Source organism: Acanthochromis polyacanthus, chromosome 7, assembly GCF_021347895.1.
Source record: "Acanthochromis polyacanthus isolate Apoly-LR-REF ecotype Palm Island chromosome 7, KAUST_Apoly_ChrSc, whole genome shotgun sequence".
Taxonomy (NCBI): domain Eukaryota; kingdom Metazoa; phylum Chordata; class Actinopteri; family Pomacentridae; genus Acanthochromis; species Acanthochromis polyacanthus.
Window position 1 is genome coordinate 15,788,014 of NC_067119.1, and position 20,811 is coordinate 15,808,824.

Here is a 20,811-nt window from a genome sequence, read left to right on the forward strand (position 1 = left end):
TTGAACAACAGCAACATTTTCAGGCAGTAATTTTGACAGATATTGACGATGCACAATTACCACACATAAAAATATTTTATTCACATATTCACATATTCACATAATATTTTATTCACATAGCTTATTCAAGAGTTTGGAAAATCCACAATGATGATCAATATAACGCACTATTTTTACATTGTGGAATACACCCACAAAATGTCAATAAATAAAGTTCCATGCAGTGTGTTGCTACACCCAAATGAATTCGGCTAGCACAGAAGTTGAACACAGTCTTGGGAAGCTCCCATTATCAGATGAATGCCTTTTTATAAAATTGAACTTAAACAGCATCAGCAGAGAACATAAACACAAGGGATAAAAGCACACTGTAATGTAATAAGTATTAATTATTCTCACTTCTGAGACACTGCAAAGTATAACAAACAGATGACATCTCTCTGTCAGTTCCATCCATAAATGTGTTACAAAAAAAAAAGTCTCACACAAGCAGCAGCTTGAAGACTCATTCACACAATTCAGGTGGAAATTCTCAGCCCTCACAGTGATCTCAAGACCATCTTGTGATCATTTGGACTGCTCTGGTTAGATATTTCACTCACAGTACAACAAACTACAAAAGGAACAAGCAATTACAGTAAAGTGTCTCCAGTCAGTTCCTACAATCTACCCTGAAATCCTGTCAAAGGTGGAAGTCAGGTTGAACCATCAAATCATCTTAAACTAGGGAAGAATAAACCCATACATGTACACCATCCACATACAGCTGATGTACAGACTCTTATTGATGACGCTGTTTTTCCATCAACACACTATAGATGACAGATGTTTCTGACTTTGAAAGATGAAAACATAGTAGTTTGGTGAAATTCAGCTATTATTATTGTATCATTTACACCTGCACTTTTGCAAAAGATGTCGGTTCTCTGGGGTTACAGCAGTTGTACCTTTGTGATCCAAATGAAACTGCCTTGCTAATACGTGAAGTTATTCCAGCGTTAGAGAGCTAAATATCTGTTGTTTTCTACATGTCGTGGCCTTTGTCGCTCACACTAGCTAGTTGTCAAATGCTGGCTCAGTGGACAAGTAAGCTAGCGGCGGCAGAACTTTACCAGCTAACGGATGCTAAATGCTTGTTCTAGCCTTACTGACTAAAGCCAAGTTATTCTGTACTGATCCTACTGCAATACACAGCCGTGTAGGTTCTGCAGGTCATATGAATGTTGTTGTGATAAAGATTTTGGCAATACGAAACAAACACATCTGGTAAGAAACGTGTCTGTGAAGTAGGTTGGTTTGTTTTTGAAGCACAGCAAGGACCAAAACAAGCTCTGTTACATTGGGTCGAAGTGGAGCAGTAATTTTGAACTGTTTTGATTCACAACCGACTTTATTTAGCTCTGTAACATTCATAACATTGCCCTGTAGTCCTCTACGCAAGAAATATGCTATTAAAATATCACCGCCGCCCACTCATTAATGAAACGGGTGATACAGAGTTCCAAATCGTGCACACCCCAAACACCAAAGCTAACTTTGGGCTAGCTAGCAAGCTAAACTTACTCAATCCCGAAACCAAAGGCCGACAACGTCCACGGTGTTTACTAGTATTTCTTCTGGCAAAAAAACAAATGTTTCTAAAAAGATACGTAGAATTGAGCTTACCTAAAGAATGCCGGTACAAAACAGAGTGTGTGCTTGTAAGAGCGGCTGCTAAAGCTCTGCCAATGTATGAGAGATGGAAACACACGCTTGTAGGAATGGCGCGGGTAACGCAGCAGGCGCACGTTGATGATGTAGCGGGTTCAGGCACCCGTCTTTTGTAAATGAATGAATGAAGTCAGACTGTTCTCTGCTGCAACATGTGCAGGTAAAACCAACCGGGATCCTGAAGAGACCCCAGATTTTTTTTTTAATGTAATTTCCTTTTTCACCTTCATCTTTTTTTGTACTTTTTTTAAATTGCTTGTTTTAATTTACTGCTGACATATATCTAATGTTATCAAGCTATTTTTCTGACATTCATATTTTTTACGCACATCTTCTGTATATAGTATATCCTTGTGAGCCCTGCTTTCATCTTGACTCCCCTCTTCTTGGCTCTCTGTGCTGAATATTCCTCATATATTGTTGTCTGTTGTGAACTACTCAAAGTAAGCCTGCCACTAAACAAGTACTGAATAATCTATCAGCTATTTGCTGAGTCACTGGTTATTTATTGCGATTAGTTTTCCCCTAAAAAGCAAATGACCATTTCCTTTAAGTTGATTTTATTTTGACAAATTGTATGGCATTGTATAATGCAGCATAATGCAAAATGTAAACAATGTTTATATATTAAAGTGTTAACATAGAGTGAAACTGAAAACTGCAACATAATAAACAATTTAACTATTTAACACAGTGGAAAAGTTAAGCCGATATTAAGTGCAACATGAAACAAGGTGTATATTTTACAATGCACGAAGCAGCTGAAGTAACTAATTTTCTCATTGATGTGCAGTTGTTTCTTGGTTTTGGTAGCAGCTTCCAATTCTATGAAAACAGTCAAATTAATTGCACTCCTTACATTCTTAAATGATTTGGTAAGTTTGTCAGATGACGTCGTGGTCATAAACCAGGACTGTTAACCGGCACAGAGGACAGCTTGGAAGTAACTTTGGGGAGTTCAATCGCTAACTAATAATTTCACATTGTTACATTGTCTGACAGCACCAAACAAGAAAAATATGTAATGAGAACAGCTTTACAAGGAATTTGCTTTATTAAATCCAGCAATATACTACAAGTCAAAAGATTAGACACATCTTCTTCTGATTTAATGCTTTTTATTTATTTGTATTATTTTCCACATTGGTAGATCAATACTAAAGATTAACACTTTTTTGTTTACAACATAATTCCATATGTATTCTTTTATAGTTTTGATGTATTCAGTGTTCATCTACAATGTAGAAATAACTAAATAAAACCACTGAATGAGAAGGTGTGTCCATACTTTTCACTGGTAGTGTATACGTGCGCAGGGAACAGAGAGAAGCATGAGATGAAAAGTGCCTCTGCACTGTGTTCCCTTCAGATGTTGTGCTCTGGTATTCCATCGAAACTCTACCCAATGTTCAAAGCAGCTTCATCTTTTGTCATCATTTCAAGCACACCCTTCAAAGCCTTGGGTTTGTGGAAACTTTCAAAGTAATCATCTGAACTGTTAGCAACAGCTGCAGTTAACTAATGACTGGAGTCCAAATTAAATTATGTTTTACTGGAACTAATAACGTGATGATACTGAAAAAAAACGCATTTGTCATAGTGAAGTGAGAGTAAAACCTGTCATTTAATGATGTTGTTGTTGGTGCATTTCCAACATTATCGTCAAAGATTACAGAGACTAAACGCATCACCTCTAACCCACAACTCACATCTCATAAATGCTTAACATTGTCAAGCAGCATACTATATTATCCATTATAACTGACCCATTGAATCACCAAACTCAATACACATCAGATATTGGTAACATTCATTGTAAAATAAGAAACCGGTGTCTATCAGTGTGTAAATTCTTAACTCTCATACTGACATAGTTTTCAACAACATATATAGTCTAGTACAATTGCATAATAGAATTCATGAAATTCATTTAGGACTTAATTTCTGTGTAGCACCCCAAGATTTAATATCTCCTGAATGGGCTTATAATCAAGGATAAATGTACACAGTTCACATTATAGGCATGTGCATGACATTGAGGAGAGGACACAGCCCTGAGTTATCAAGCAAAGTAAGCTTGCTCATACTCTTGTATAAACAAGACAAAAATATCTTATTGTAGACACATTCTTATCATACGCAGCAGATATTGTGGCATCACTCGTCCTTGCACTGCATTTTTAGATTTTTTTAACACTAGGGGCAGAGAAATGTCAAAGAAATTTACACACAGCGCTGAATTGATCAAAGTACTATTTACTAATATATCAGCAATAACTACTCACTGACACATGCTGAAGCTGTCCCTTATCAGCTCATGGTTGATCTGTTGTCCATTCATCCATCCATTCTCTATACACCGCTTTATCCTCACTAGGGCCGCGGGGGGTGCTGGAGCCTATCTCAGCTGACTCGGGCGAAGGCAGGGGACACCCTGGACAGGTCGCCAGTCTGTCGCAGGGCTACATATACAGACAGACAATTACACTTACATTCACACCTACGGGCAATTTAGAGTAACCAATTAACCTCAGCATATTTTTGGACTGTGGGAGGAAGCCGGAATACCCGGAGAAAACCCACACATGCACAGGGAGAACATGCAAACTCCATGCAGAAAGATCCCAGGCCCACCCTATGATTTGAACCGGGGATCTTCTTGTTGCAAGGCGAAAGTGCTAACCACTAGGCCACTGTGCAACCCTGATTTGTTGTCCCAAAGCTAAAACAATTCTGCAAGAACCACATGTTTACTTTGGCTCCCTGTCAGAGAGGATTCATTCCTCCCTCCAGTTTACCACACTCTTCTATATAAACATTAGAGAATAATAGTACCGTCATGCTGATTCCAGTGAATCAAGGATGGTGAATTCAAAGTTTTAACCCATTTTTTATGGCATATATTTTGCAGAAAATCCTTCAGTTGAAAGTTCACAGGCTGCACATGCAATTTTTAACCCCCGGAACCCCAAACCTCCCAGCAGGTTGCTTTTTTTAATTGTCAAAATGACACTATTGCTATTCAAATTGCCACAAAAAAAATGCAATTTCTCTTCTAAATAACAAAAGTAAATCTGCACTCTTCAGTTTGTGTAAGAAATCATGACTGAGTCACCTGTATCCAACAGTCATGTGACAAAAAACAATCTGAACTGAACTGGTGAACATGTCTGAGCAGCAGGTTGTGTTTGAACAGAGCTGATAGGATGATATATTTTTGGAAAAAACTAAATTAAAAAAATCCATCATTGGTGATACATGTAGGCACTTGGAAGTATTGTACATGTTGATGCTGGTGCTTAAGAAAGTGTAAATACGATAAACAGTGTTGTTTATTTGCACAGATTTCAAGGATAAGTAACCTACACAGTGTAGGCAAATCTAAATTGAAGAAAGTCATGTCAAAGGTGGCACATCAATTAAAGTCACAAACTGCCTTCAGATGATAAAAATAAATCAGTATGAAGGTCAAGTGCAGTGTCAGGGATTTTCAGAATGTGATTTTCTTTGAAAGCATGATGGTTTGCACTCTAACCTTCCGAGCTACTTTTTTTTCAACTTTTCACACTACACTAATCCTAATCATGCCTCTTTTGAAATCTGTTGGCATTTTTCCCAGTGTGAAACCACATTAAATCATTTCCACTGGAAGTTGCAGCTTCACTAGCACATTGTATAAGGGATGTAGGGATGTAGAAAGAAGAGATATTTGCACAGGACATATGCTCTGTGTCACCCTCTAGACTAATATTGACTTCACAAATCTGACCTCTGATAAGGATGGATATGTGTTTGTATTAACATCTGACCAGTGGTGATGTGACAGCAAGATTTTGGGTTGTTTCGATAAAATATCTTGTGAATTTGCCCCAAATGGCCTTTGTAGAAATTATCAGTTTCTACCCTTCACATCAGTTCAACCATAAGTTTCTCTTGGCATCTATGACGGATCTATCTATATTCGGATCATGTGTATTTTGCAAGTTTTATTGAGCTGTAAATATATTATAATGGGTTTAATTTGTATTTTCCTTCAATCTCTGATACTTAATAATCTATAAATGACAAGAGAAATCATGCTTTAAAAAGGTTTCTAAAAATCAAAGATTAAACATGTTTAAAAAAACATATTCAGACACTTTGGCATTGTGGTGCTCCTGTGGTAAACTGAATGGCTTGCACAAAGTCACATAGTCGTATATCATAACAAAAACCCAGCCATGACTGAAGAATTCTCTGTAGACCTCCTCGACGAAACTGTGGCGAGACGAGGGATCCAAGGAACACGCTGACCTGAAGAACTCGTGACATGGAAAAAGGTTGAAACAGCCATGATTCTGCTGCTGTCAGCCTCAACTAGAACCAAGCAAAGAAGGGAGGTGACCAGGACACATCTCCATCTCAGCAGCACCCCGACAATGGGGTCTCTTTGATAGAGCAGATAAAACACTCACCCACTGCTCAAGTCAGCATCGGAGCAGGTTCAGGACAATTGCTTGACTGTTCATAGAATAGAATAGCTCTTTACTGTCACTGTTACAGAGAACAATGAAAATCGGTGGATCATGAGTGGACTAGCACTCAATCTCAGACATAAGCCTCATATAATATGTGCTGAGATATGTAAAGATGGCAGCTTACAGGGTCTTCCTCTTCAGCCTGACAAACTTTGACAGGATCTGTCAGGAAAAGTGGGATCAACTGTCAAAATCCAGGTGGACAAAGCCTGGAGGGACTTACTGAGAAAACGAAATGGTAACTGCTTCCAGAGAAAGCTTCACACGATTACTGAATCAAGAGTTTGAATGATTTTTTAAGAAACTGCAAAAAAAGTAGCTTTCATTTAAAGATTATTAGGTGCAGATTGATGCAAAAAAAATTCATTTTTTTGCATTTAAAATTATATCATCAATCTCGAAAATATCCGTTCTGCACTTTTTATGGCACATACGGCAATTTGCGGTACAGTAGTCATGTTTTTGATTCTCACTTGCCAAAGATTCAAACAGCGTCACCTGGTGACGTTGTCAGTCAGTTGGCAATTGGAAAAGAACAGAATGCTTCTCTACACAGAGGTGAGTTGAAGAGCAAGTCTGCTGCTGCACTCGTCTTTCTGTGGCAGAGAGATACCTGTTGGGTAATGGAGGACATGCCATTTTATGCAGCTTTTTTCTTTGTGTTGGACTGTTACTACTGAGGACTTTCATCTAATTTAATTTGTTGGTTCATCATCTCAGTCACCCTTGTCTTCCCTCATTTTGTCAATAGATAGACAGACAGACAGACAGACAGACAGGATACATAGATAGATAGATGGACAGATAGACAGATAGATACATAGATAGACAGACAGACAGACAGACAGACAGACAGATAGATAGATAGATAGATAGATAGATGATAGATAGATAGATAGATAGATAGATAGATAGATAGATAGATAGATAGATAGATAGATAGATAGATAGATAGATAGATAGATAGATAGATAGATAGATAGATAGATAGATAGACTGTGTATTTGCACACAAGTCAGAGACCGAGTGAGAGTGTATGTGTGTCTGGAAATGGGAGTGTCCTCTAACTGGGTTATTCCCTCTCTTTCTGTCAGTCTTATCACTGGTGTCAAAACTTTTTCTTACAGCAGACACACACAAACAGAAGCTTAAATCTTGCTGTATCAGAACAGCAAAGCATGGATTTGATGGAACCATTTTTCCTCTCTCTTGGTGCTGCCGTTGTTGTCTACTATGGAGTTAAACTGCTGCTTTTCACTAGGATGCTTTTTCCAAAACTGTGCTTTCCACTGCCAAAAACTTTCTTCACCTCTATGGGCGAGTGGGCAGGTGAGCAGTGTGTGTGTGTGTATGTGTCAGTGTGTGTCTGTTTGTGTGTGTGTGTGTGCTTGTGGATGCGCATATGCATGTATGTGCTGTATGTCAGTCCTCTAACAGGATATACTGGGGCTAATAATATTAGGACTTGGGATATACAGCATTCAGTGGAATTTAGATGTTAATTGTAGTACATATGTATTTATAGCTGTGTGAGCATTATGTGCAAAAGTGCTTCTGGCAGAATGTGTCCCTACATGCATAAGACACAAAACGAATACAGAAGCTTACTGAAGCTCAGAGATCGGTGAATACATTTTGGCTGCGAAACTGTAAAGTAACGGATGATTTTCCAGCTCAGACTTGTTCAGATTCTTCAGTGTTACACAAGATGGCAGTTGAGTAATGTTTAACCTAAAGAAGCAAGTATTGATGTTGCCTAAAAGCCATTAGTTCATACCTACTGAGCAGCTGCTTGCATATACAAAAAAATTGTCAGTATTTTATATGTATTTCAGACTCATTTGTATAGCAACACATTATTTGCATGTACATTACATGAAGGACATATATGTTTGATTTTTTTTAACGTATTATTTCACTTATTCTCACATTTACTCTGTATGCAGAATCTTTACTGTCTGTGTGGTTATGGTTAAACCATATGACAAGGAGGGAAAACATGTGTGACTGAAAATAGAAGAACATTATATGTACACAATAGCTCCTAATGACAGAATAAACCACATTGTTTGCTAGAGCACTTTACCAAGAATGCCTTCAGGGTAAATAATAATAATAATAATAATAATAATGGTTACATTTATATAGCGCTTTTCAAGACACCCAAAGCGCTTTACAATGAATCCATCATTATTCATTCGCTCACACATAAATCGACAAAGGGAAATGATAAGCGAGGCGCTGCTGCATTTTCCAGCTGGTGCAATGAATCCAACTCGTAACCTTCCTGTAAACTTGAAAAGAGTGCCACTTTAACTTAAACACAACTGAAGCGACACAGTCAGCCAACAGTCTCCCAGCAACATTCCTCTACAGGTCCCAGAGTGATCTCAACCGACTGAAGAGACTACCTCTGGCATCTTCTGAAGAGGTTATTCAGTCTCCCACAGTGCTTAAAGGAGCCTTTGTGAAAAATAGAGCACTGGGCCAATCTTTCCTTTCTTTCAGAAGTCCACCTGCATTCCATTCCAGCACAGAGGAAAAACATCAGAACAGTTTGTTCTAGGGATGACTAAGCCCCTTGCCGCTGCTTTCATTTCCCACTTGTTCCCTCCTGTTCCTCACAGAACAGTCTTTGCAATTTCAATGAGCTTAAATGTATAGTAGGGTACCCACTTAAACTGATACAAATATATAATGTATTAGATTTATGCACTACACTACACTAGGGGAAGGTGTCAGGTGGCTTGAAGTTTTATAGGAACAGCCCCCAGTTCTGTAGGAGCCAACAGGTACAACTGTGACATTGACTCAGAGTGTGCCAAAAAACAACAAATAGCAGGTATAGGATGTAGATTCAATGAACACATAGCAAATAGAACAATGGAGGTTTGTTATATTAGCCGATATTTTATGTCTTCAATGGGGATATTTAAGAGAGGATTACTGCTCGACAACAGAAAAAATACACTTGTCCAATCAGTTTTGAAACCCACACAGAAGTTTTTGAGAGACACTCAGAAATACCTACCCTGGAATAGGTATTTTTTTCTTCACCAGAAATGCCCCAGAAATGAGGTTCCACAAGAGCAGTTCTTATGGTTAGAATATGCGCAAAGTTATTAACATAAATCACACGTAATTTTATGTTTTCAAAAAGATATGTTTGTTTTGTTGACTATAATTTGATTTAATACCAACCAGCAGGAATCACAGTATGTCTTTTTTGGTTGCATCACTCTGTCTCACAGCAGTTCTCTTTGAAGAAAGGCCTCCACGGGCCGTTGCAGTTCACAGAACTCATTTGCATAAGAAAAATGTCAGAACAACGTCTCTTTTGAAACTACTCTGAAGGCAGATTTTTCTCTGCTCGTTAATTAAATTCACAGAGTTTGACACTGAAAAATACCGATATTATATAACCATGTTTTTATAACTATTTGAGAATATAGTTCCAGTAATCTGTCCCCTGTGAAACTCTGTCTACAGAAACATAAGGATTTTAGTTAATGCCTGTGTTATTGATTTTCTTTTATTGGTACAGTTACTAGTACAATGAGATCTAAAAATTGTTGCCACCAAGGACCAAAACTGGTCACACCTAACTTCTGTGTATGCAAAAAGTCAAGCAACAGCTGTGTAGTTGTGGAACTTCCAATTCCAGTAACCCTAGAAGTCACCAATAGGCACATGGGTAAAGTTCTGTTGTAGCCATTTAAGCTGACATTTTAGCATCTCAGTTAATAAGATGTAAAAAAAAAAATGTTGTGGATATATGATGATGATGTGGTTTCATGGCAGTAGAATGTGCAAGTTGGCCAAGATGCTCATTTTCCAGACATGTCTTACAGGTCCTGGCGTGTTGATGCCATATCAGGTTGATTATGTATGTTTATTGTTGTGTCAAGGGATCTCCTCTTAGTTTGGAATTTTCCCACAGGAAGGCATCCTGATCAAGGGCTCACACAATCTTCGAAGACGAAAAGTTGCTCCAAAATAGCCAGGTTTAGATGAATTTCTAAAAAATAAAGGAAATGCAGTACTAACCTTACGACTCCTATGTTTTGAGACTGAGAGTAGTTCTTTTAGCACTTTAGCACTAGAAATAAGTCTCACAGAAGTCAGAGGTGGACCAGAGCATTCCTAAGTCAGACTACTCTAATTCACCTGTTCACACAAGTGTTGTGGAAATATACAGACATAATTAACTTTTATGAGCAATATAGTTTCAAGGTGAATTCATAAAGATTCAGTCGGCTTAGAAACAGGTCAAAACAAACCAAAATTCCTATTATGATGATGTGCACAACTCTGCAACTCTGTGTATTAATAAAGATCTGTTCAGTGAAACATTTCAAAATCGCTGCAGACATAGTGGGTAAGTTTATTAATTAAACATAACGCCTTTACAGCAATGCAAGTTAATACAAATGTAGAAACATCAGATCATAACTATGCGACTGAAACTTTCAAGAGAGCAATTTCACTTCACTCTACTGAGAGCAAGCATTCCAGAAATCTGGTTTCCAAACTTTCCCAGTCCTATGTTGCTTTCCTTCAGCTGCCAATTTCTCAGTTATGTTTGGATCAAAGAGTATTGTGGGCAATTGCAGTTATGAGAAAATGTTGGATAGAGAACAGGTTTCTTCAGAAAGGACGAAATATTTGCGTATTTAATCATCACAGGGACCTGTCGCAGTTCCATTAAATGACTGGTTTAAAGCGATAAACAAGCAAAGAAACATAACCCACATACTTTCTCACTTAGCTGTCGTGGTATGTAGCCAACAGATAATTTGAGCTTAATGTGATCAGGATTTAAAGCATCCAGAGGGGATTGGAATATTGGTTTGTGGCACTCCTGTGTAAAAAATGTAATTAAGATAATTCGTTAGTAACAATATTTGCAAAACCAGGGTGCTCTGTAAAATTGACATCATGCTTTTAACTGTTTTAACATATATAGTCCCTTTCTAATGGACACTGATTCTGGAAAATGTGCTTTTAATAAAAAATATATCATTGTTGTAAGCATGTTACATGGTTTTTGTCTCTTTTACCTCTGAGCGTCGAAGCATGTAAGACTGGCAGCAGTAATCTCAGGAATAGATAGCTGTTTATGCACCTGATCAAACAAAACCAAATAATGTGCACGGCTAGATACTGCTGCAGGTAAGTCAGAAATCATGACTTTTTTCTCTCTTTTTTTTGTAATTTCGGTAAAGCAAACCCTGCAAATCAGATACATTCCTAAATGTGCTGAAATTGCAAAACTGGTTAATGCATAAAGCCATTAAATGCACTTCAGAGACTTTGCAGCTTTCACATTTTCAAATGACTCACATCGGTTTTTAACAGATGTACAGAGCTGATGCTGGGGACCTCTGAGTTCTAGTTAAAATCTGATAGAGACACATAATCACTGGCTTAGAAGAAAGCCTGGCATGAGCCTTCTGTTTTAAAAAAAAAATGTAACGGCTTTTGAGTGATAAATCTGGTATCTTTTACGCTGCTGATGGGAGATCTTGACAGGCATAGTAACTGTAACTTGGGGGGGGGGTCAAAGGTTCATATGATTTTATTTTAACATTTTATAAGTAATGAATTTTGTTGGTTTCTTTTATTATGAGGTAAAGTTTGTGCCAGCCTGGATCACTATTCTCAAGGAGATGATATCATATTTCTGCTTCTCAGTCAAACAACAATGAAAAACCTCAGTGCAAGAAACAACTTGTTGGCTTGTCTGAGTGCGGAACGTTGCACTGAGCTGATTCAGGAAGTGAGTTTTCTACATGTTTTGGTGATTTGAGCTTTGCCATTTGCCAATGTTCTCATTTAGTCAGAAACAAAGGAGTGCTTACACACTTGCAAGGTGCATTCACTTTGTTCATTCAGCTAAATAAATAGAGGCCGAATGCCTCCCTGCATCTGAGCGGGATTTTTTGGCAGTCTCAGAATACTCATTTGGTTTAGCATCTTCCTAACAACACATTCATTTAATGCTCCCCATTTACAAAGTGCTCTTTTCTGAATCTTGAATCCCAGTTAGATGTAAATGTTTATCACTTTAGATTTGAAAAAGGTGACGAAAGGAGTTGGTGATCTTTGTAATCGGGATAAGGAGGACATGGGAGACTCATACAGAAATGGGCAGCTCCTGTTTCTTCTCACTGAATTCTTTATCACTGCTGGGGAACATGCTGTTTCAGCACAGTGTGTAAGAACAGAATGGGCCGGTTATACAAATACAAAGACTATCCTATGACTAAAAGGTAGTGCAGCTCTGAATCACAGCGCCTCTGGTGATTAGAGAGGAAACTGTAGGACAATATGACAGCTGAGTGAATTCATTTGTAACTCTGATCTTTGCATCCTTGTTGCAGTGGTGACTGGAGCGTCAGAAGGCATAGGAAGAGCCTACGCATTTGCAGTAAGTGATCGTATGAATAGCACTGCTTGTTTTAGCATGGACACTACCATTCAAAAATTTAGGGTCACCAAGGCAATTTCATGTTTTCACGAAACCTCACATGGTCATTGATTTCATGTGCTAACATAGTTGCATAACGGTTTTCTAATCATCAATTAGCCTTTCATCACCATTAGTTAACACAGTGTACCTTTAGAACACAGGAGTGATGGTTGCTGGAAATTTTCCTCTCTACCCCTATGCAGATATTCCGTTAAAAATCAGCCGTTTCCAGCTGGAAGAGTCATTTACCACATTAACAATGTCTAGACTGTATTTCTGATTAATTTAATGTTATCTTTATTCAAAAATGATTTTATTTCAAAAATAAGGATATTTCTAAGTGACTCCTTACTTCTGAATGGTAGTGTTTGACAAATAATTCTGTGCACAAAACTGAAGTTCAACAAACCAAAACCAAATACATTTTCAAAGATAAAACATCTGTTGCACATTATAACTTTTTATGTATAATCAATTTTTTCCTGCCAAGTTCATCATGCAGGCTAGGATATTTACTTTTTATTTAATGTATATTTACTTTTTTTTATTTTCCTTTGGACTCCTTTCTACTATGGCCCTTTTGCTTCTCAGCTGGCTGAACGAGGAATGAACGTTGTTATCATGAGTAGAACCAAAGCAACACTGGATCAGGTGGCCAAGGAAATAGGTATACACTTGGATGTTTTATTGGGTCTTTTTAAAAATTGATGACATTTACAGATGTACTGCTTGTCGTCTGTAAGAATACACATTGTGCTGCATATTGAGACTTCCTCTTTCTCCACAGGTGAGACCACAGGGCGGACTGTGAAAGTGATAGCAACAGACTTCACAGATCAAAATGTCTTCGATGAAATAGAGGCTCAGCTGAAGGACCTCATCGTTGGAGTTTTAGGTCAGACATTTATTCGTTCTTGCATGTAATGTCATGTAATAAATCCATATTTAGAATAGTATCAGTTGTTTCTTTCCACATCTGAAACTACAGCTTTTTCCCACTATTCCAGTCAACAACGTAGGTACACTACCCAGTTACATCCCTTGCAAATTCCTGGAGTTTGAGGAGCTTGACAAGGTCAGTGGCACCTCAGCAGCTCCTACTAAAAGGGGCCTTGTGTTGTTTTCTTGCACACAAATGTCTTGTTCACATTTCACGTTTCTCATGAAAAAGTCATCAAGTGTTTGAGTTTCAGCTCCAACACACATCCTGAATGGGTCCTCTTCCATGTTAATTATGGACAAAAGCAACTCTCAGATATTTTAAATCCTGCATTGTGCTTATTTATGTTTATCTACATATATCTTTGGATTTTTTTCAGTCTTTACTGGTGCAGAGCTATGAATCTTGGCATGTAATCACCAGTGTCAAACCGCCTGGCAGGTTACAATTGCATCACCAGTGTGTGTTTTCACAGGCACAGGCATGCCCATGTGCTTGCTCAAGTTACTGAACAGCTCCATAGCCACAGGTCAAAAACCTTTAATGACTCCGGTACAGATTGTTTCTATTTGCACTAGCCCATTTGCATAACTGACAAATTAGATTTATTTGTAGTAATTTTTCAGTCACGTATCAGTCAAGTTTTGAACCTCACAGGGTTTCACAAAGAACCAAATTTAAAAAGTATATTCTATCTGCATCAACCCTTAAACACTAAACCTTCTTTCGTCAGATAACACATGAAATCCTGTTTATATTTGCTTTCAGGCAATTACAAACGTGATAAACTGCAATGTGAAAACCATGGCCAAGGTAAGGGTCCTCAACACTACCTTTTTTTCAGAACAATGAATTATAAGTCACACCATAAAATCTCAGTGACATAAACTTGCACATAAACTGTTTGTTACTTTCTCACTGAATAGAAGACATTTCAGTCAGACTTTCATTAGGCCAATTTAGTTCATATTGACCAAAACAATATGAAAACAAGAAGTTTTACCAAACTTGCACCGCCCGGCGACAAAGATGACCCCTGTGACCTTGAAAATGAGGTCACGGTCACCAAATGCGAACTTGACCTGTGTCTTATTATGTTACACCTGTGTACCAAATATGGTGAGGCTACATCAATATTTTATCGAGTTATCGCGCGGAAACCAAAGTGTTACAGACAAACAAGCAAGCAAGACCATGCAGCTGAAAACAATACCTTCCGGAAAACGCTGTTTTGCCGGGCGGTAAAAATGGGTGGAATGGATATCATACTGTCGATGATTTTTTGTTTTCTTGTCAAACAAATTAACTCTGTCAATACTTTTGTTTCCCTCCAATCTAAACTTGTTTTCATTTTCTCTCCAGATGTGCAAAATGATCCTCCCAGGCATGACAAACAGGTTTCCTGCCCATGATAAAACAATAACATGCTGAATAAATTGAGTTTCTGGCAACAAAACAAGACCCTAACAGATTTTTTTCTGCCTCTACAGGGGAAAAGGCTTGATTTTGAATATTTCCTCTGGAATTGCCACTATTCCATTCCCTCTATACACCCTGTACGCTGCATCAAAGGTGAGTTCAGCATCATCAGTTCACTTCTAGTTCTGGATTACATTAAATGATCAATCATATTTTAATTTGTGTTCCTATAGGTGTTTGTGGAAAGATTTTCGCAAGGTTTACAAGCTGAATACAAAGACAAAGGAATTATTATGCAGGTACTTTGACATTACAGGAGGAGGAAAATATAAAAGTTTAAAGTTTTATATTTTATATATCTCAGATCGTACCACAACTTTCTCCCTGTTCCTGTTTTCTCAGGCAGTAGCTCCATTTGGGATCTCCACTCGAATGGCAGGTTACCAACAAACTAACACAGTGACTCTGTCACCAGAAGACTTTGTAAAAAGCTCCTTGCTGTACGTCCGAGCTGGAGACAAAACAAATGGCAGCGTCTGTCACACACTTCTGGTAAGACATACAGCCACAAACATATTATAGTGCCATCAAATGCCAGTTAACACAGCGAGAGACTGACTTGTACAAATCAATGTGTTTGTGTCTTAATACAGGGCTGGTTACTGCAGGCCATTCCCCTCAAGGCTTTCTATTCAGAGTTTATGCAGCACAGCCTGCAACACTATGTCAAGAAGAAAAGAGCACAGAAATCATCGAGGTCTGCATCATGTGCAACTCTTGAAAACAATGGAAGTAAATAGGAAAAAAACCCAAAAAGTAATGTTAAGACATTTGGTTCAAGCATTCCTTGACAGAAAATAAGCTTGCAATTATGGAACTGATAAATGTGAAAACTTGTAAAAAATATTATAATTATATACTGTGTATGTATGAATAATGTATTATTTTGTTTGCAGGGGTAGTTTACGCCTGTTTGGAGCTTTTGGAACAATGTGGGTAAACTACCCTCAGGAAAGTACCTTTCTAAATTCTATTATTTGGTTTTAAGTTCTTGTTTTTTAGAGGGAGGGATATCTCTGTGATTTTAAATTGACTGTAGGTGTGAGTGCGAGAATGCTCCATTGTCTATCCCTCAGCATCAGCCCTACAATGAACTGGCAGATTGTCCAAGGTGTATCCTGCCTCCAGCTCACAGAGACCCTCTGCAGGATAAAGCGGGTATAGCTAATGAATGGATGGATAGATGGATGATACCTCTGGTTTTTGATCTTATTAAAAATATGTTCATGACTTTGTGTTTACCCCTTTTTACATCTCTGCTTTATTCCAAACAAACTGAGTCTTTTCTTATTGACCCTCAAGAGGACACAATTTCACATTTTGATAGGCAATTTTATCTCAGTCCAGTGGCTCAGCTTCTCCAAAAGATAAGTCTGTGTATTTCTTTATAGTTCCCTTCATATATGTTTATGTTAAATAAGTAGGAAACTGTTATGCTACTTTCTTTTTGAAAATTTACATCTTGAAACTGTATTGACCTGTTGCACAGATAATTAAAAAAAACTTTACCCACACCACCATTGTTGTCTTTAAGCAAATCTTTGAGGCACTAAATGCAGTTAAACAACTAGACGAGCCCTCAGTAGATGGCAGAATCATGCCCATGCATGATACACTGTATCAATTTTGATCATCCTATGTATATCCCTTCCTATACAAATGATGCAATATGCAAGAAATGTGCTAAGTGACCCCTGTGACCTTGACCTTGATCTGCTGACTTCTAACTCCACAACTGAGCAGGGGACCTTAGACCGAGCTTCAGTGCCAAGTTTGATTATCCTGACTTCAGCACTTGCAGAGATATCTGAACGGACATACACACACATACATACTTACCCAGCCAGCCAGATGCCGAAGCGATTGCAGTAACCCCGCTGGCGTACAAGTCAGGCGTGGTTAATTAATGTTCTGATGTCCTTCAAATTAACATCACATCCTTGGACTCAACATAAACACCGATACGACTGATACGTGTGCGTTTGTGTGTCTAGTGTCTCATAATCATAAGTCTTGATGAGAAACATGACATTGAGTTTGGAGCCTTCTCTCCAAAACTATTTCACCATCGTGCACATCTTGTTGTTATATAATGTACACAGACACACTTTTAAATGTCAGTAGCATCCTCCGTCCTCTGCTTAGATGGAAGAAACATTTGACCACATGAACACACCACCAGACCACGCTGGTGTCAGTCACCGCTCTGATCCACAGAAGCATTTGGGGACAGCAGAAGAACTGACGAGCTTCTACCTGTTTCCTGAGAGATGAGCCCCCACTGGAGACCTGTGTTTGATGATGAACAGTGTTTAACGTAGACACAAACATTCCCTCATCTGTGCATGTGCAGAAGCAGACGCACACAAGCGTTCGAATTAGTATGTGCCACGGAGACGTCTGACCTCGAGGAGTCACTAATCACAGGGTGACCGGAGTGTTTAGACAACCGTGATGAATGATCTTCCCCATGAGAGATAGTGCAGGGGATAGGAAAAGTGCAAAGGAAGGACGGTCAGAGTGACCCTGAGTTTAGATGATCTGGTCTGACTGTTTGAAAAAGACAAAGAAAAACTCATCCACCAAGAAGAATAGTCTGTGTTCGGATCTTGTGATACTTCTTGATACACTTTCAGCATGTTTACAGCATCTGATAACAATAAAACAAGGGAGGAGAGAGAAGAATTATAGTCAAGAAATGAAGTGAAATAACTAAAATGGCCAAAAGAATCATTATATAAAAGCAAATCTATGATAATATTATAAGTGTAACAAGTTATTTCAACTATATTTTAAAATTTCGTCAGCTTCCAGACTCAGGTGAGCAGATTCCAACTTGGAATTTGTGTCTTTCACAGAATTTATATGTTTTAGAGGTTTACATCGTTGAGGTACTTTAAGACACTGTGATGTATTTGTTTTATTTTCCTCTCTTGATATTGATATTTATAAAAACAGTAAATCTCAATGTATTTTGGCATGCACTTTTTTTAATTGATTCTGTAATCAACAAATATGACCTTTGCTGTGTCATATTTATGTCACCAATGCTTGATTTCCGTCAAATATAGTTTTGACATTTACAGACAGTGCATACCTAAAAACATGCGCACGGAAATAATACGTGTGTTCAAAGCTTTAGCACCTAAACATTTACACCTGAAGAGTGTATGTCCTACACATATTTAGACAACGACATGAACAGACAAATTGTTGTGGGTTGTCTTTCTCACACCAACAGCACTAGCATGGCAACAACAAAAGAGTAAAAAAATATTCAAATCACATACAACATTAACATTTTCAGATAGTGTGATTTTTGTGTCTTTTTGAAGTTGAATACTCACAAAAATAAAGTTTTTAGGGGGCAAATTAAATGAAGTGATATGACTGTTTTCAATATTGCTATTAGCAGGAATAAACTGACATTAAATTGCTTTCCTGCACATTATTTCCAAAAGGTGGTCCTGGACAAGTTGTGTATGTCTGAAAGATCTCATCAGTAAGAATGCCCAGGGCAAAATGGCTAAATACAAAATCCATGCATTGTACAAAAGGTTTGACAGTTAAGTCAAGTCAGCTGCATTTATGTTTATCGCTGTGTCAACATGCCTGCTAAACAAACTTAAAAATAAATATCTCACCTTAAATTACAACTTTGTCTCAGAGGGCTTCATAATCTGAACAACACACAGCAGCCGTTATCACAGGAAAGCCTACATACTTTTATATGACTTATCTAAACACTAAGTTTATGGTGATATTTAATTAATTCATGTGACACACATTAATAGAGTCCAGTGTTCTTTGTCAAATGCATGTGATCATTGTAACTTTCAATTTGGCCACTAGAGGTCATGAAATGTAAAGATTTCACACTGCAGTCTGTTGCTTGCAAAAATGGATCTGCAGCAGCCACAGCACACAAGCTTCATGTAAACTGAAGATAAGTCAGATTTTTTTTCCAGTGGATGATCTCCGTCTGATCAGAGACATGATACATACAACTGCAAAAAGTTGTGTGAGAAATCAAAAGCTGCAAAAATGTCAGATTTCTTAAAAAAAAAAAAACGTAGCCAAACTCCCAGTTTAATAAATTGTAATGACACAGCTCGCCACCACTGGGAGTTTCCAGGAGGTCTGTTATCTGTAAAGTTGTCTCCTTCAAAGCCGCAGTCTGAGCTGCTTGTGTCACCTGCAGAAGAAATCAAAAGTTGTTTACCCGAGTTGCTCAAGAGCAGGGACTTTCCTTACCTGAGGTGATCTGCAGTTTATTGGTGCCGACACATTTACGGCACCTTTTAATCTACCCTTTCAAAGCCTCTTCAACATCAAGTGAGGTTCTCAGAGTTGATAAGTCAATATTACTTGTTCCATAATAGCAGGTTATCCAAGGTAGTTCACCTCCTATGCAGACCATCAGTGTGGGAGAGCTTTTCTTCTGCATGTGCGTAATAATGGTTTTACCATCAATGGGATCAGATTTTAGTACAAATATTAAGTAAAAGCAGTTTCAGCATGTCTGAAGCCTCTAGCAGATGAGAGATTCATTAAAGAAGGGGTCAATTGAAAGTCACTGTTTTCATTTCAGTGGATGACCATGGCTTGCATGGGTGGTCAGGGCTCCAAGGACGTGTTCTCCATGAAGATTGCGTGTGAATGTCCGCGTCTGTGTGTTTGAAAGTAAAGGATAGAAGTGCTGCCTTTTGAGGATGCTCCTTGTGCGACTCCTCTCTCCTCCCTGGACGCTGCTTGCTTGTTGTTTCAGTCAACAGAAGGGTCCAGAGATGATCCAAGACAAGCACATCGCCACTGCAGCCCACCCAGGAGCCAAGGTTGGGATCACTAACCTTCAGACACATGTATGCACTTATTCACTAAACCTGCCTCACAAAGAGAAAAAAAATATTCCAGGTTGAATCCAGAGTTTTAGTAGGAACTATTTCGAGTTCTAAATTATTCATTCTAACAATCAGGAAGCTCCTAATAAAAGTTTTGGAATACTGCACATTGGAAAACCCAGACAACCAATACACTCTGAATGTTTCCATTTTGTGAATGTGCTGCGCTTGACAGCACGACACACCAGGGTAAATATTTGAATATTTATACAAGCTGAAATATTTCTGTGACATAATTACCACTTTGTCTCTCAAACTTCACTGCCGAGCGCTTCATTCTCACTGAAGAGTTCTGGGGGTAATTATTTCTCACAGCAGTAATAAGAACTACCACTTCTCTCCCATCCAGGACCAGGGGTCTTTGAAACTCAAGAAGATAATTCCAACCCTTCATCTTTTCCAAAAAGAGCAGGCTGTCAGGGGCTGGACTGTCAGCGAGGGAAAGCAAACACGATGAGGGGAATAGGGGCGAAGGAGACGGGATGTAAAGGGAAGAGGAAGAGTGAAGAATGGAGCTTCAGAGAGATGGATGAATGGTCGAAAAAGGAAAAGAAAAGGCCAGTGACTTCTCCGATGGCCCAGTGCTCACATATGGCTAGGCTTTGCTTGTATAGCCTCACTTCAAGGCAAAGGGCCCTGCAAACATAAATAGTAGAGAGGCTGCAGCTGGAGCAGGGAGGCAGCCCCTTGCTTACTGAGACCTCTCTACACTAAACAATGGATCAAGTGACGCACAGGCCTTTGGCAGTGCAACAGAGACCCTGGCGGCTCAGAAAAAGCCTTTCTTCCGTA

The 20,811-nt window shown here is 38.5% G+C and overlaps 2 protein-coding genes across 2 annotated transcripts in view; one reads left to right on the plus strand and one right to left on the minus strand.

Moving 5' to 3' along the window:
* The window catches only part of ipo11 (importin 11), a 142,627-nt gene extending 140,842 nt beyond the window's left edge, over nt 1-1,785 (minus strand). Inside the window, exon 1 of the mRNA XM_022199970.2 lies at nt 1,666-1,785. The gene's annotated coding sequence lies outside the window, so the exon portion shown is untranslated. The remainder of the gene's footprint in view (nt 1-1,665) is intronic.
* A 5,518-nt stretch (nt 1,786-7,303) lies between these two features.
* On the plus strand, nt 7,304-16,348 carry hsd17b3 (hydroxysteroid (17-beta) dehydrogenase 3). The gene is made up of 12 exons (XM_022199971.2): nt 7,304-7,556; nt 12,611-12,657; nt 13,291-13,366; nt 13,487-13,594; nt 13,707-13,774; nt 14,408-14,452; nt 15,002-15,036; nt 15,130-15,211; nt 15,292-15,357; nt 15,461-15,610; nt 15,712-15,815; nt 16,015-16,348. The coding sequence occupies exons 1-12, from the start codon at nt 7,406-7,408 to the stop codon at nt 16,103-16,105; spliced, it is 1,023 nt and encodes a 340-aa protein (XP_022055663.1). The 5' UTR covers nt 7,304-7,405; the 3' UTR covers nt 16,106-16,348.
* The last annotated feature ends 4,463 nt before the right edge of the window (nt 16,349-20,811 follow it).

Excerpts from the sequence above, each read along its gene's own strand:
- hsd17b3 (XM_022199971.2), top strand. The coding sequence starts at position 7,406 with ATGGATTTGATGGAACCATTTTTCCTCTCTCTTGGTGCTGCCGTTGTT. Across the intron at positions 12,658-13,290 it reads GAAGAGCCTACGCATTTGCA|CTGGCTGAACGAGGAATGAA; the intron begins GTAAGTGATCGT and ends TTTGCTTCTCAG. Across the intron at positions 15,212-15,291 it reads CCCTGTACGCTGCATCAAAG|GTGTTTGTGGAAAGATTTTC; the intron begins GTGAGTTCAGCA and ends GTGTTCCTATAG.